Here is a 13,864-nt window from a genome sequence, read left to right as displayed (position 1 = left end):
TCAGGGACCTGGGTTCCCAGCTAGGTGATGGCAGCCCTGCGGGCTCCGAGGGCCAGCTGCCAATCCCCAACCTGCACATGTCACACGGAGGCAGCCCCCTCAACCCCCTGGTGTGGCATGGCCAGTGGGTTCAGACGCTGCTGGTGCCAGGAGCGAAGATGTGTGACCTCTGTGGCCACCCCCCACCCCATCCCATGATTGCCCACCTCCCTTAATCAAGGAGCTCTGCTGTCCCCCAGCCACAGGATCCCGAGGCCCAGGCTGGAGAACCTGCGGAACAGCTCCTGGACACAGCCATTGGTCCAGGGGTGGGCAAGGGACCCAGCCTAGCCAATCTGAGTCCTTTGGGATTTACTCTAAACACAGAGAAAGAGATCGTTTTTCTTCCTCCCAACTTTTGTGCTTGAAGACCTTACAAGCCCGAACTGGTTAGAGACTGTTTCGTGGCTTTGTGGAAAGAGACGGCCTCAAGAGGAAGCCAAAGGGAGGCAGATGGGGCTGAGACAGACAGGTGGACATGCCCCAGGGATGTCTGGCCCTTAAGATCCAGCTATGCCTGAAGTCCATCCCGGGACTTCTCAGTTACACAAGCCTGGGCCTCCGCCCCACAGCCCCCTAAGCAGCTACAGCAGGGAAGAGAGGGGCTGTTTCCCCCACCTGGGTGGTTGGCAACCTCCCCAGAAGCCCCCACTGTCAGGGCGGGGCCAGGACTCACCTTGCCGGTCTGCAGGGTGGGGAGGGTGTGAGTGGTAGAGAGTCTGCTGGCTCTGCCGGATGGCCGCGGTCAGCGGGAGGTCCGCCTGCACCACCCATTCCTGGTTGCCGTTGAGCACCGTCTCGCCCGGCATGGCCAGCGAATGCCGCTTGGGGACGTCCTTGGTCAGTGTGGCTAAGGACTGCTTGGCCTGGAGACAGAAAAAGGCAACGTGATCGAGAGGACCTCTTAGTCGGTTGCCCGGCCAGGACCCACTGTGGTGAGAGAACCGCGAATCCGACCTTGATACCAGGCCATCTCGGGCTCTGCATTGCGTGCCCGTCAGAGTCAATTACCTGCTCACTTTGGGGTTCACTTTGGGGTCCCCCCTTAGTTCCTGCTAACACAAAGCAGCCCAAGCACACACTTGTCACCCATTCCTTCTGGTTCTCCAAGGACCAGCTGGGATTTGAATGAGAGTCGAGAAAAAGTCACTGCCTTCCTGAGCCTCAGCTTCCTCACCTGTAAAATGAAAACCCCAAAGCAAGCAATCTTTAGGGCTCCCTCTAGCTTGGATACCCCGAGTCTATGAAATCACTCCCCTTCCATGGCAGGAGGAGGCTGAGTTGGAAGGTGGCAGCTCCATCCCCCAAGCCGGGTCATCACCTTCCTTCTAGTTTAGAAAACCACCATGTGCTCAGGGCAACAGCCCTGGGTCTCAGGTACGGAGTGGAAGATTATCTGTGCTCGACAGATGAGAAACTGGAAGCTTAGAAGTGACTCAAGAAAGCACTGCAAGCAGAACCTTCAAGTTGAGTCCTGAGCTGGGGAGTCTGGCCGTGACCCCGTGGTTTCTATGTCACCCACGCTCCTCTGGAGCCACAAAATCAGCAGCACAAGTAATGCAGACTCCGAGTCCATGAAGCAGAGGCTGGGGTGTGCCTGGTCACCACGGAATCTGCAGGCCCTGGCTTGGAGCTGGAGATGTGCACTGATCAATAAAAATCCTTAGAATTAATGGAAGCAGGCTCTGCTAGGTCCAGGCTGATGGCTCAGGGGATCTGCTCTGTTAACTTACCCCCAAAGGAAGGGAATAAGCCTGCTGAAGGAAGGGGCTGGGCTGGGGCTGGCGCAGGGCTGCCACAGGCTTGTGGCAGCCCAGCCACACGAAAGACTCTGTTTCCTGGCCACCATGGCATCACATCACATGCATCCAGCCTCCTGGCCCTCTACCCAGGCATCACTCCATGCATGAAGCTGCCCTACTCCCTTGCTTCCTCCTGCCCAATCCATCTCGGCTGCCTGGAAGGCAGACTCACGGTTGAGAAATGAGGCCCACAAGTCACTCTGCCATCCAGCTAATGAGCCCTCAGCTCTGTCCTCCCGCACACGGAGGGACCTATGTGGGAAATAGGAAGTCCCGGAAAATTCATGGCGGGATCACTCTTCTGTCCCCGCCTGGCTTTCTTCTCCCAGGCGGGGCCTCAGCTCTGTCTGGACCTGAGAGAGGCGCCTTCTAACTCAGCAGACAGCTTGACGTCATTGCTGCTGGACAGCTGGGGGTCCCATACAGTGAGTCCTGCGGGATGGGGAGGGGGTGGGACTTCTGAGTTCTAAAGCACAGGGACCCTTACAAACGGTCCACTCGGGACAGAGCTACAAGAGAGACAAGAACCACAGAAGAGGTGTGGAGTCAACTTAAAGGACAGGCATGCCCGGGGCTGCAACGGGTCACCTTCCCATGGCAGTCTCCACTGCCTCCTTCAGCTCAACTCTTCCACTGAACGCGCTTTCATGCTGGGAGCTCCCCTTGAGCTCTGGCTCCCTCTTGCGTCTGACCCTCTCCCGAGTGCTCTGTGCCTGGACTTCCGAGCTGCTGGATTTGGTGAGTTGGCGCAAACCCCCTCACATGACAGGAATCAGACAGAACTGGGTGCAAATTGCGCTTTGACTCTTTAACTTGCCATGTGACCTTAAGCGAGGTCCCCACCAGTAGGATGGGGAACGGAGAAGGATCATTTCTATGCAAACAGCACCCCCTGGATTTGTGTGACAAGGTGGCCCAGTCAAGTGCTTTGGAGTTTGGGCTTGGAAACAGGACAGCTTGGATTTGAGCCCTGCTGAGCCCCTTCCCAGTGGGGGAGATCCTGAGTGAGGTCCCCCAGCCCTCGGTGCCTCCACACCCTCATGTCTAAGGCGGATCCCATGGTTGCTGTGGAGAGCCCTGGTCTATGGGAAAAATACTCAATAAAGATTAGTGACTCTCAGGAAACATCTACAAGGCATGGCCCAAGTTCCATGAAGACCAAGAACCCAGGCTCTCTACTGCACGCTCAGTATGTCGTAGCTGCAGGATGGGTGGGGTCACTGACACCCCCTCCCCCCAAGATGGGGTGAGAAGATGCAGGAGGCAGGCGGGACCCTGCGCTGAGCCTCCTTCTGGATCGGGGCTGATGAAGGCCCCTGACTGCCCGGGGGGCCTGCTGATGGGAGGCCATGAAGCAGTCACGTTGGAGGGAGCCTGGGCCCCTGAGGGATGCTAGGAGTGCGCCTCAGTGGAATCCTTCACTAGCTTTTCAAGGCTTTCCTGCTTGTCCAGCGAATGTCTCCGCTGGCCAAAGGCTGGTTCCTGGTACAGGAACCTCCAGGAAAACATGAGCAGGTCTGTGAGCCGGTCTGGTCACGGCCAGGAGCTGGTGCTTGTGGCAGGTGGGTTTCCGCAGAGCGAGGGCAGAAGCAGCGCCAAAGCGGAGCACAGCCACCCCTGTTGTCCCCCTGCTGCTTGACCTGCCTCTCACCCACCCTCACTACGCCTGACTCTTGCCGGGGCCTGTGGCGGCTGCCATTTTTACAGACAAGGAAATGGAGGTCCAGGCAGTTAAAAGTGACTTGAGGTTGCACAGTGACTGGCCAGTGGAAGGGACACGAGAATCCACACCTCCTCACCCTGGTGGGGCCAAGGACAGGACGGGGCCGGGGGCAGAAGCCCGGTCAGCGGGTGTTCACTGAGCATCTCCTCACCTCACCACCGCCCCCCGCAGGAGGAAGGTCTTACAGTCCTGACTTCATACATGTGGAAACTGAGAATCAGAGAGGCTGAGTGCCTTGTCGGAGGTCACACAGCCCGAAGACGGCAGGACCCAATTGGGATTCTGTTAGGCCTGGATCGCCAGGGCACAGCCAGGTGCTAAGCCCACACTTGACTGAAACACCAACTTTACAGAAGACTGGTTCCCAACTGGAGCGAACTCTGCCCCTGCCCCCCTCCCCAGGGGACCCCGGGAAATGTCCCAATACTTCTGGTTTTCCCAGCTGGGAAGTGTTCCTGGCACCCAGTGGGCAGAAGCCAGGGAAGCTGCTGGACACCCTCTGGTGTGCCAGCCGGCTCCACAACACCCTTATCTGACCCCAAATGTCAGCAGTGCTGAGGGTGAGAAGCCCCATTTACAGTGTAGTCTACAGAAGAAACGTCTCCTGTTTTGGAGAAGCAGCGCTGACAGAAAACTGGACCACCATGAACCAAGCTCCAGGGCAGGGGGAGGGGCAGGACTAGCATTTCGGGGAAGCCCATGATCTCGGGGGCTGGTGGTCCTGTCTCCCATCACCTCTGTGTAGCAGAGGCCAATGGGGAGGCCCTGAGGGACAAGCCATGGCTGCTGGGGGAGGTGCGTCCTTCAGACCAGCAGCTAGGTGTCCTTTCAAAGGCCTCGAGAACAAAGCCACCACATCACGGACCACAGGGCCTGTGACTCCCAGTGCTGCCTTTCCACCTGCTGGGCAGCTCTGGGCAAGCTCCTGCCTCTGAGCCTGTTTCCACGTCCCTAAAATGGGCACAAGAGGAATACAGGCCTCGTTGGAGTGACTGCTCATGGGTACGAGTTTCTTTTTGGGGTGGGGAAACTGTTCTGGAACTAAATCATGGTGAAGGCTGTGCAGCTCTGTGAACATACTCAAATCCACTGAGTTGTACATCTTAAAAGGGTGAATTTTATGGCATGTGACATATCTCAATAAAAGAACGTATTAAAAAACATACATCGACCCCCCCCCCCCAGGGTGGTCTCACGAAGCTGATGTGCCTACAGGTGCCATGAGTGGTCATGCCTGGTTTGGCCAGGGGTCGTTCATCTGGAACGTTCCCCCCAGAGGGCAGGAGGCTGAGCGGCACGTGGGGACTGACCACCAAACACTGAGAGGGCTTAGCTTCTTGGGAAGCCAAAGTCTTTGGCTTTTAGTGAAGGGAAGCAGCCTTCAGAACCATACAGGGTGTGTAGAGACCCCCAGCACAGCTCCCCTGTAGACGCTGGTTGGGGGGGGCGTTGGTGCCTTAATTGGGACAGGGCCCGCTTACGCTCATCAGGCCCCGGGCTGCTTCCCAGTCTTTTAAGGACACTGGCGGGTGTGAACTTGCCAGCTCAGCTCCCATCTCCTTGGTGGCACTTTGAGGTCACTTAGGAAGTCACTCATCACCAGGGGCCACAGCCAGGACCCCTAGGTAAGTGGTGAGCAAGTGACCCAGGATGGGCCATTCTGCACCTTGTGTTGAATCGCAGTCGTAGAAAAAATTGAGGTGCCATTCAAGGGCAGATTCAGGGTCCTCTTCCCCAGCAGAGGCCGCCGAGCAGACCGCTCCGTGGAGGCCCCTGGAGTCCCCACCTCTGCAGCCGCCTGGACTTCAGCCCATTTCTAAGCCTGGTCGTCCACCTTCCCGCTGCCCCTGTGAGCTCCTCACTTCCTTTCCAGCACATTCCACAGGACAAAGTGGCCAGAGTGGCTTTCTGGTGCTCACCCCCAAGGCACACGCCCAGGGACGGTGGCCTCCCTTTAGTCTCGGCCGGGCCAGCAGGGCAGTAGGGCAAGCTGGTCCGTGCCACCCGAAGCAGGCAGTTCCAGAAATCTCCGGGGTGTGACATTCTACAGATGGCAGGCGACAGAGGGGCTGGCGAACACCCCCACAACACTGGGGCTGTCACGCATCTCGGCACTAGGCCCTCCCTCTGCCGCTGAGCCCTGGGGGGACCTCGGCCGAAGTGACGGAGCCTCCACTCCAGGCTGCGAACACGCACCGTACACACTCACGCTTAGCAGGGGGTCTGATGCCCGCCAGAGCAGAAGCCAGAACCTGAGCTTCGCTGACCAGAATGGAAGCAGGCTGAGGAGTCTGGGCATGGTGATAGGAGAGAAAAGAGAGATCTGCTTCCCAGTCCTGAAAGACCCCAGAAGTCCCCCGAATGCCTGAGGCCTGTGTTCCAAGGCCAGAAGACACACCTGGCCTCTGCGGGGCCCTCCTCGAACCTCACTGGTGGGGAAAGCACCCACCCCTGCAGGGGACCTGGTGGCAACAGCTTCTTCTGGCCCCGGGCAGTTCTGACCACTAGGGGTCAGCATTGGACAGGAGACCCAGGAGGGGCCCAGGGGTCCTGCCCCGCCACATCGCGGCCCTCGATCCTGACCCTAGAGAACCTTTGTGTCGCTATATCACCGCTATATACAGCACCAGGCGAAGCAGTTCCCTGGCATTACTTCATCAAAATCCCCAGGCCCTACGGGGTATATGCATTTATCCCTACTTAGACTTGATGAAACAGGTCCCGAGAGGTGAAGGGTCCTGCCCAAGGTCACACAGCTAGGGGGCAGTGGGGCTGGATTCAAACCCAGAACCCATGGCTGTCCCCCACATAGTTAGCCAGCATCAGTGCTCTCTGCAGGAGGCCGCGGTGTTCTAAGAGCTTCATGGGACCCCCTCAGCCACCCCTATCCCCCAGGAGCACCCTGCACGCTCTCCTCCCAGACAAGGTCAGGCTGAGCCCTTGGTGGTCCTGGCTCCCTCCTGGGAGGGCTGGGTGAGGTAAAGACTCTCCCACCATTCTGGTACCAGATAAAGGGCACTAAAGCCCAGAGAAGTTAAGTGAGTGGCCCAAGGTCACACAGGAACAGGCAGAGCAGGATTCCTGGGCCCCGGACCCCTTTCACCAGACCCGGACACACCACCTGGGCTCTCTGTCCCCACAGGCAGGCTGGGCACTTCTATGGAAGACACAGAGTTTGGAAATACGTGGAAGGTGTGTTTGGGATTGGGGAAAAAAAGAATAACCTTTTTTCTTGACAACCCAAGTAAGACATTTTCACTAGAGATTTCTTGCAATCCTCCTACCCAGAAATAACCAGTTAGTTTTTTGGTGCATGTTCTCCCAAACGTTTTCCTAAACAAGTATGTGTATTTTAAACAAAACTGGGCTTTGTTTGTTGACAGTGGAAGTATGGATGGGCTCCCGCACGCTCACCAGGCCCCTGCAGGTGGATGAGAGGTTGCAGCCTGGGCTCAGGGGGCTCGGGGGTCCATGCGGAAGGAGGCTGACAGAGCATCACGGACCCCACGGCCAGCTGCACCCCCTCCCCCACTCCGCTGCAGGACTCCGGCAAACCTGTCCCCACCCCGTCCCCACACCCCTTCCCCAGCCCATCACGTGGCCTCTAGCAGCTTTCTGGACGCCCCAGATGTGTGCAGGTGGGGCGGGGTCTCACCATGGCCAGCTCGGCCTCCAGCTCCTTCATCCGGTTGTCCTTGAGGTCCAGCTGGGAGCGCAGCGCCGTGGCATGGTCCGTGGCCTCCTTGGCTTGGCGCCGCAGCTCCCACTTCTCACGCTCCAGCAGGTCCTTCTCCTTTGCCAGGGCTTTGACGGCATCTTCGCTCTCCTGCAGGGACAGAGCGCCAGACTGTTACAGAGGGGGCGTGGGGCCTCCTCTTGGAGGGGCCATAGAGGCCTTGACCCCTGGACCAGAGGAAGATGAGGGAGGCCCCTGGCTCTGCCTCAGCTTAGCTGGGGGACTGGACTGAGACAAGCCTTTAGTAGATGCTCTGTATGTATTGTTGTGAACAGATGAAAAAATGAATGTGACGAGTGTTTCTACCCCATCAAGTCTTGTTTCTCCATCTTTAATACTGGGCGGGGGTGGGGAGGGTCGACCCCACTTGTTTCAAAGGACTGTTATAAAGATGAAATGACTTCCCGTGTGGGGGATACATGGAGTCTGAGGGAAGTCTGGGTCAGGAGCAGGTGTGGGGCTCTGTCCTGGTGTTTGGTAACGTGTGTGTCACAGGAAAGGCGAGATGGAGAAGGAGACACCTGCTGTCCGGCTGCTCTGGTTGCCCGGGGGTCCCGCAGCACCCCACAGGGTCATAGCCCACGCCAAAGCAGGCTGAACCCCTCCACGAGCAGCTGTGACCAAAGGCAGCAGGGTCGCTGGCCGGTCCCCGCCGGTCCCCCCCACCCTCCAGCCGTTTCCTCGGAAATGCGGAGGGAAGGTCCCAGGGCTCCAGCTGCCTGAGCCGGAGCAAAGCCAAGGAACAGATGGCTGCGTCAGGGGGCCTGACTCCTCCGTGGGCAGGAGCCAAGCATCTGATCGGCAGGTGCCCTTCCTGAGAAGAAGGGTCCCGGCGCAGGGCCCTGCCCCGCCATCCCCACAACCCCCACCCCCAACAAGGTCTTCCCATTCACGGGCTCAGGAGCCCTGCTCACGTCTGTGTGCGGCCTGGGGCTGTGCGGAGAGGCGGCCTTCCTGCCTTGTTTGCCAGCTCTGTTTCGAGGGCCTGACAGCCAGATGGCCAGAACCAGGGAGGCCCAGGGCTGGCCCTTTCTCTGGGGCTGTCCCAGAGCTGAGGCTACGGCTTACGGTCAGGGGAGAGGGAGTGTGGGTCAAATCCCGGCTCTGCAAGGCCAGGCTGCAAGGACTATCAGGCCCCGCGCCCTCGTCTGTAACCCGGAGATAACATGCTGCGACCTCAGGTGTTATTCTGAGGACGGACTGAGATAAGCCACGTGGAGAGCTCCGCACCGCATGGGCCTGTGGCCATTCCGGCTCAGAGGTCCTCTCCGAGTGGCCTTCCTGGATCACCTGCCTGAGAGCGGCTCTCTGTGCTGCTACCCACCGTTGGCATTGAACCCATATTTGCAGACACCGTGGGCAGGCACAAGCCTCCCAGAAATGCTGGCATCCGCATGGGGCGTGAGAGCAGGGATGTGCCGTTCGGCGCATGGGCACATACCTGGTCCCAGAGGGCCAGCCCACACACAGCAGCGGGTGACAGACACTGTTGCCGCATGATTGGGCACCCTCAGCTGCAGGGGGCTGACCTGACCGGGAGGGCCACGGCACCACAGTGCCGTGCTGGTTGCGAACAGCACCCAGTGCAGCCTCGGTGGGAGGCAGGGGGTGGTCCCTTCCAGGACATGGCACCGGCCCCTGCTCTCTGGGCTCAGGACGCCTGGGTTGGAGTCTTTGCTGCAGGACACTGGCTAAATTATTCAACCTCCCCAAACCTCGACCAACCACCTCATTTGTGAGACAGTGACAGTCCCACCTCCCAGGGGAAGGTGGCCATGCAAGCTACACAGCGACAGATGGCACTATCACCCCATCACAGGTAGAGCCATACTGGAAGGTTCTGGAAGCAATCCGCCCAGTGCAGGGAGGCATACCGCTGCTGGTTAGTTCTCCTTTCTCTGGGGAGCTGGGTTCAGGTGGGGTCAGGCCAACAGGGGACAGGAACAGCTCCCAGCACACACATGGATGGGGAGCTCTTACCCTGGGGGCTGAGCTACATCCTGGGCATCTGCCCCCAGCACCGGGCCACAAGCCTGGATCACAGAAGGGCCCGGGACATGAAGTATGTGGAACTGAGTAACTGACGCAGACCCGTGGCCATACAGCTGCCCTCAGCTGTAGCAGCTTCAACACTACCCCCACTGCTAGCTGGACTTAAAATAGGGGCATGATCCTGTGGTGAAGTGGGACTCCGTGGAAATTTCATTTTCCAGTAAGAGCACAATTATAAAAACAAATTTGACGACCCCTTACCAAGACAGAAGTGTTTGCTGTTAAGCCCCAGGAAGGCCACAGTGCCACTGAGATGCTCAGCGCACCACCCACGGCTCCAGGCAGGGGCGGCCATGACCTCCTTTGGTCTGCCTTGAGTTGCTTGGTAAACAGCAACAGTAAAAATAACTCATTTGGCTAAACTCCTACTCACCCTGCAGAGAGCCCAACTCCTATGTCCCTTCCTCCGTGAAGCCTTCCAAGACTCTTTTCCTGCAGGCGGAATTTCCTGCTCTCTCACCAGGGCTCCTGGGTCTCTCTGCACACTGTTATTACGGTATTATTAATAAGATGCATAGCTCATATTCACCGAGCCCTTACTATACGCCAGATGCCACGCAGACTGCTTTGCATTCACCACATCTCATCCAGTGCTCTTAATACCCCTACAAGGTCTGAGGCTCTCTGAGGGGAGGTGAGATGCCCTAGGGCACACACCTAGGGGGCTGGGATCTGAACCTAGGCCAGCCAGAATCCAGAGTCCACACTGTCAGCGACTGGGCTGTCCTGTCCAGGCTTATCTGCCCAGGAGGCCTGGGGCCCCCCCAGCTAGGGGCTATGCCCATTTCATCTCCATACCCAAGCCCAGACACATCAGAGGCCTCCTCAGGCGAGCAGGGGACATGGGCAGGGAGTGTGTGTTTGGGGATGAGAGAAGCCAGACCTCCTGATGGCAGAGAAGGTATCCTGCAGGCAGTGGGAGGTGAGGGTGCTGGTGTGTCTGTACAGGGGGTAAGTGGGGAAGGACCTGGTGTTTGGGGTGGGGGAGGGGATAAGAGTTAAGGGAGAGGGAGGGGGAGGAAAGGGGAGCTGGGTGGGAGGGGGCAGGAGGCTGACGGGAGGAGGGCTGAGGGAGAGACGCTGGTGTGGGGGGGGAGGGCGGGCCGGCCCCCACCTTGCGGTGCTGCTCGTAGTTGCGGATGAAGTCGCGCAGCTGCTCCTCGCGGCTCTCCAGCGTGGCGTACAGCTGCTGCATCTGGCTGGCCAGGTCCGTCTTCTCGCCCTTCAGGCGCTTCCGGTCGGCTTTCATGGCTATGGGGGCAGAAGAGCGCGTCAGTGCCCGGGGCCCTCGCTGGCCGATGGTCCCAGAGGCCGAGAAGAGACCCAGCCTCTACCCTCTTTTTATGAGAAGAGAAAACGGGGTGCGGAAAGATGATGTTTCTCTCCCACGTGCCCCGGTCACTTAGTGGCATCCCCAGGACTCGAACCCACTGTCCCTGTTCTCACCTCCCAGTTTCACTGATCCAATCAGGGCAGCAAGCCCTAGCCTGAGCATCCCTCCCAGCCCTGAATGGAAGAGGGGTCTCCAGGCAGAGGGAGCTGGGGGCCTGGTGAGCATCTGCGTCCATGGCCCAGGAAGCTGACGGTGCCCCACTCCCTGCTGAAGGAGCCCCCACGGCCCACTTGGAGCCCCAGGACCACTCAGCCCAGCGCAACAGTCCATCATCTGGTTCAGTTCCTCCGCAGGGGAAGCACTTGATTAAAAATACCCAGCGAGTGGGGTGCCTGGGGGGCTCAGTGGGTTCAGCCTCTGCCTTCGACCCAGGTCATGATCTCGGGGTCCTGGGATGGACTCTGCTCAGCAGGGAGCCTTCTTCCTCCTCTCTCTCTGCCTGCCTCTCTGCTAACCTGCGATCGCTCTATCAAATAAATAAATAAAATCTTAAAAAACAAAACAAAACAAAAAAACACCCAGTAAGCTACAACACCACAAGTATTCACAGCAGAACAAAACACAACTGCATCACACTCCATCAACATGGGACACTGCTGAGTTCCCGGAGCCACCACCACGGAAGTGAAAAGACAATGCAGAGAATGGCAGAAAATACTTCCAAACCGTCTGGTAAGGGCCTTACGTGCCGAATATACAAAGAACTCTTAAAATCCAATAATAAAAAGACAACCCGATTAAAAAACAGACAAACCATCTGGACAGACATTTCTCCAAGAAGTGGTCAACAGGCACATAAAATGAGCTTGATGTCATTCGTTAGTAGGGAAACGCACGTCAAAACCCCCACCAGATACCACTTCACACTCACCAGAATGGCCAAAGTAAGCAAGATAGACTCAAGTGTTGGCACGATTGTGGGGAACCTGGGACACCTCCCAAGCTGCTGCCGGGGATGGACGGAATGAGGCTGCTATCTTGGAAGAGAGCCTGACAGTTTCCCAAGTGACTCAAAGTCAAGTTGCCCTGTGATCCAGCAATCCCCTCCTAGGCACACACCCAAGGGAAATGAAAACATAACTCCACACAAACACACAAATGTACAGCAGCACAGGTCACAGAAGCCAAAAGTTGTGAAACCGCCCCAATGTCCATCAACTGATGAATGGGTTAAGAGCAACAACACAGTGTGGTGTAGAGCCATATAACGGAACGTTATTTGGTAATAAAAAGAAGCACTGGGAGGCTCAGTGGGTTAAGCCTCTGCCTTCAGCTTAGGTCATGATTTCAGGGTCCTGGGATCAAGCCCTGCATCAGGCTCTCTGCTCAGCAGGGAGCCTGCTTCCCCCTCTGCCTCCTTGTGATCTCTCTCTCTCTCTCTCTGTGTCAAATAAATAAAATCTTAAAAAAAAAAATAAGCACCACTTTATGCTGCACCATGGGTGAACCCTGAAAACATGCTACATGAAAGGAGCCAGTCATATACTGTGTGATTCCACAGACTATGAACGGTCCACAGTAGGGAAGACTAAGGAGTCAGGAAGTAGACTCATGGTGGCCCAGGGCTGGGGGGTGGAGGCTGACAGGGACACGTGGCTAGAGGGGTGGTGGCTGGAGGGCATGGGGTTTCTTCCTGACCTCAAAAAAATGTCCTAATAGTGACTGTGGCAATGGACATACAATCTGTGACTAGACTAAAAACTACTGAACTGTACATTGTAAATGGGTGAACTGTATGATATGTGAATTATATCTTAAAGCTGTCTCTCTCTCTCTCTCTCTCACACACACATCCCACGCAGGGCCACAAGCCCCAAGCAGCTGCCTGGCAGGCAGTGTGCCTTTTGCTGATGGCAGACTCTCTCTCCTTGTGCCCTGGACACCCCCGCTCTTCAGCGAATGGCGCTGCTGAGTCTATGGTGGGCTCTGGCTCCAGGGTGGGCCTCAGTGCCTTTTCCCACAGGCCCCAGAATTCTGTTCTCTCCCTGGAGAGAACACTGAGGAAGCCTTTTGTGTGAGAAGGCACAGAGTAGTTAGGTCATTTTCCCGAAGTCACACAGCTAGGTCTGACCCCAAAGCCCACACAGCCGACCCTACACTATGCTGCCCTTATAGAGAATGTCCAAATGGGGTCCGGGCCCACATTGAGCTGAGGGCAGTGATATGCGGCAGGCCATGGCTGTGCCATCCCTCCTCATCCTGAACATCTACCCCACAAACTCAGCCTGCCAGTGGGAGAGTCGGAGCCACCAGGTGTGACATAAGGACCAAGGCCCCTGGACTCCCGGCGCGGTGTCCGACAGGAGCTGATGTCCTTCTGGCCCTGAGGGGCCTGCTTCGTCCTCTTGCCCTTTGCCTGCCTCCCTGCAGCCTGGGTAGAACAGGGCACAGGCAGGGCAGCTGGGGCCACGGGGCCACCCATGCAGTGGGGGCCCCGAGTCTTGCGCAGGCCTTTACATTCCAGCTCTCAACCTGTCCCCCTGCAGCCGGACCCGTCCTCTGTCCTCTTCACGGTAGCTTAGCTCAGTGGGGCCGGAATTCCGGGCTGCAGGGCTGGGACTACGGGACAGGGACAGTGGAGGCCATGGAGCAAGAGCTCATCTGCTGTGGCTTCTGTCAGGCAGGGGGTGGCCCCGGGGAGGGCTGGGAGGCAGGCAGGGCTGGGCTAGTTTTGGGCCCTGGACCCTAAACAGCGTGACTGCATTCCCAGTGAGCTTCTCTTTAAGAAAACCCAACATCTAAAGACGTAAGTGGGTCAGAAGGCATCTCACAGGAGAGCCCAGGCACAGGTGTCACCGAGAACTTGGAAATTTCCATCTGCAGACTGTCACTAGATCCTAGATCCTGGCCGCACTCCAGTGACAGAGGTGGGGGTAGGTGGGTATTTTTATTATCCCATTTCATAGGGGAGCAAACTGAGGCCACACAGCCAACAAATGGCAGAGCTGGCTCCGACTTGGCACGGACTCTGGCGGGTTTCAGACTGTTGAGGGGAGTGGTTCCGAGGGGTGGGGGACTGCGGGGGTGGGCAGCTGATCTGAGCAAAGTCACCATGGGGGCTTCCAGGGGAGCCTTGGGTGGGACCCTCCATCTCAGGGGAGCAGCTGAGCAGGTGTCAT

The 13,864-nt window shown here is 57.7% G+C and overlaps 1 protein-coding gene across 4 annotated transcripts in view; it reads right to left on the bottom strand.

The window, feature by feature from the left end:
* KAZN (kazrin, periplakin interacting protein) overlaps positions 1 to 13,864 on the bottom strand; it is a 1,025,916-nt gene that overhangs the window by 45,076 nt on the left and 966,976 nt on the right. For all 4 annotated transcript variants that reach the window (XM_045063784.1, XM_045063786.1, XM_045063785.1 and 1 more), the window contains 3 exons: positions 10,467 to 10,603; positions 7,220 to 7,390; positions 716 to 905 (listed from right to left, as the gene is read on the bottom strand). In XM_045063784.1, coding sequence (XP_044919719.1) covers positions 716 to 905; positions 7,220 to 7,390; positions 10,467 to 10,603 — 498 coding nt within the window. The remainder of the gene's footprint in view (positions 1 to 715; positions 906 to 7,219; positions 7,391 to 10,466; positions 10,604 to 13,864) is intronic.

The sequence above is a fragment of the Mustela putorius genome, unplaced genomic scaffold (genome assembly GCF_011764305.1).
Source record: "Mustela putorius furo isolate JIRA1106 unplaced genomic scaffold, ASM1176430v1.1 tig00003853_pilon_pilon_pilon, whole genome shotgun sequence".
NCBI lineage: Eukaryota > Metazoa > Chordata > Mammalia > Carnivora > Mustelidae > Mustela > Mustela putorius.
Note: the sequence above shows the minus strand (reverse complement) of the source record. Positions and strands in the feature narration are given on the sequence as shown.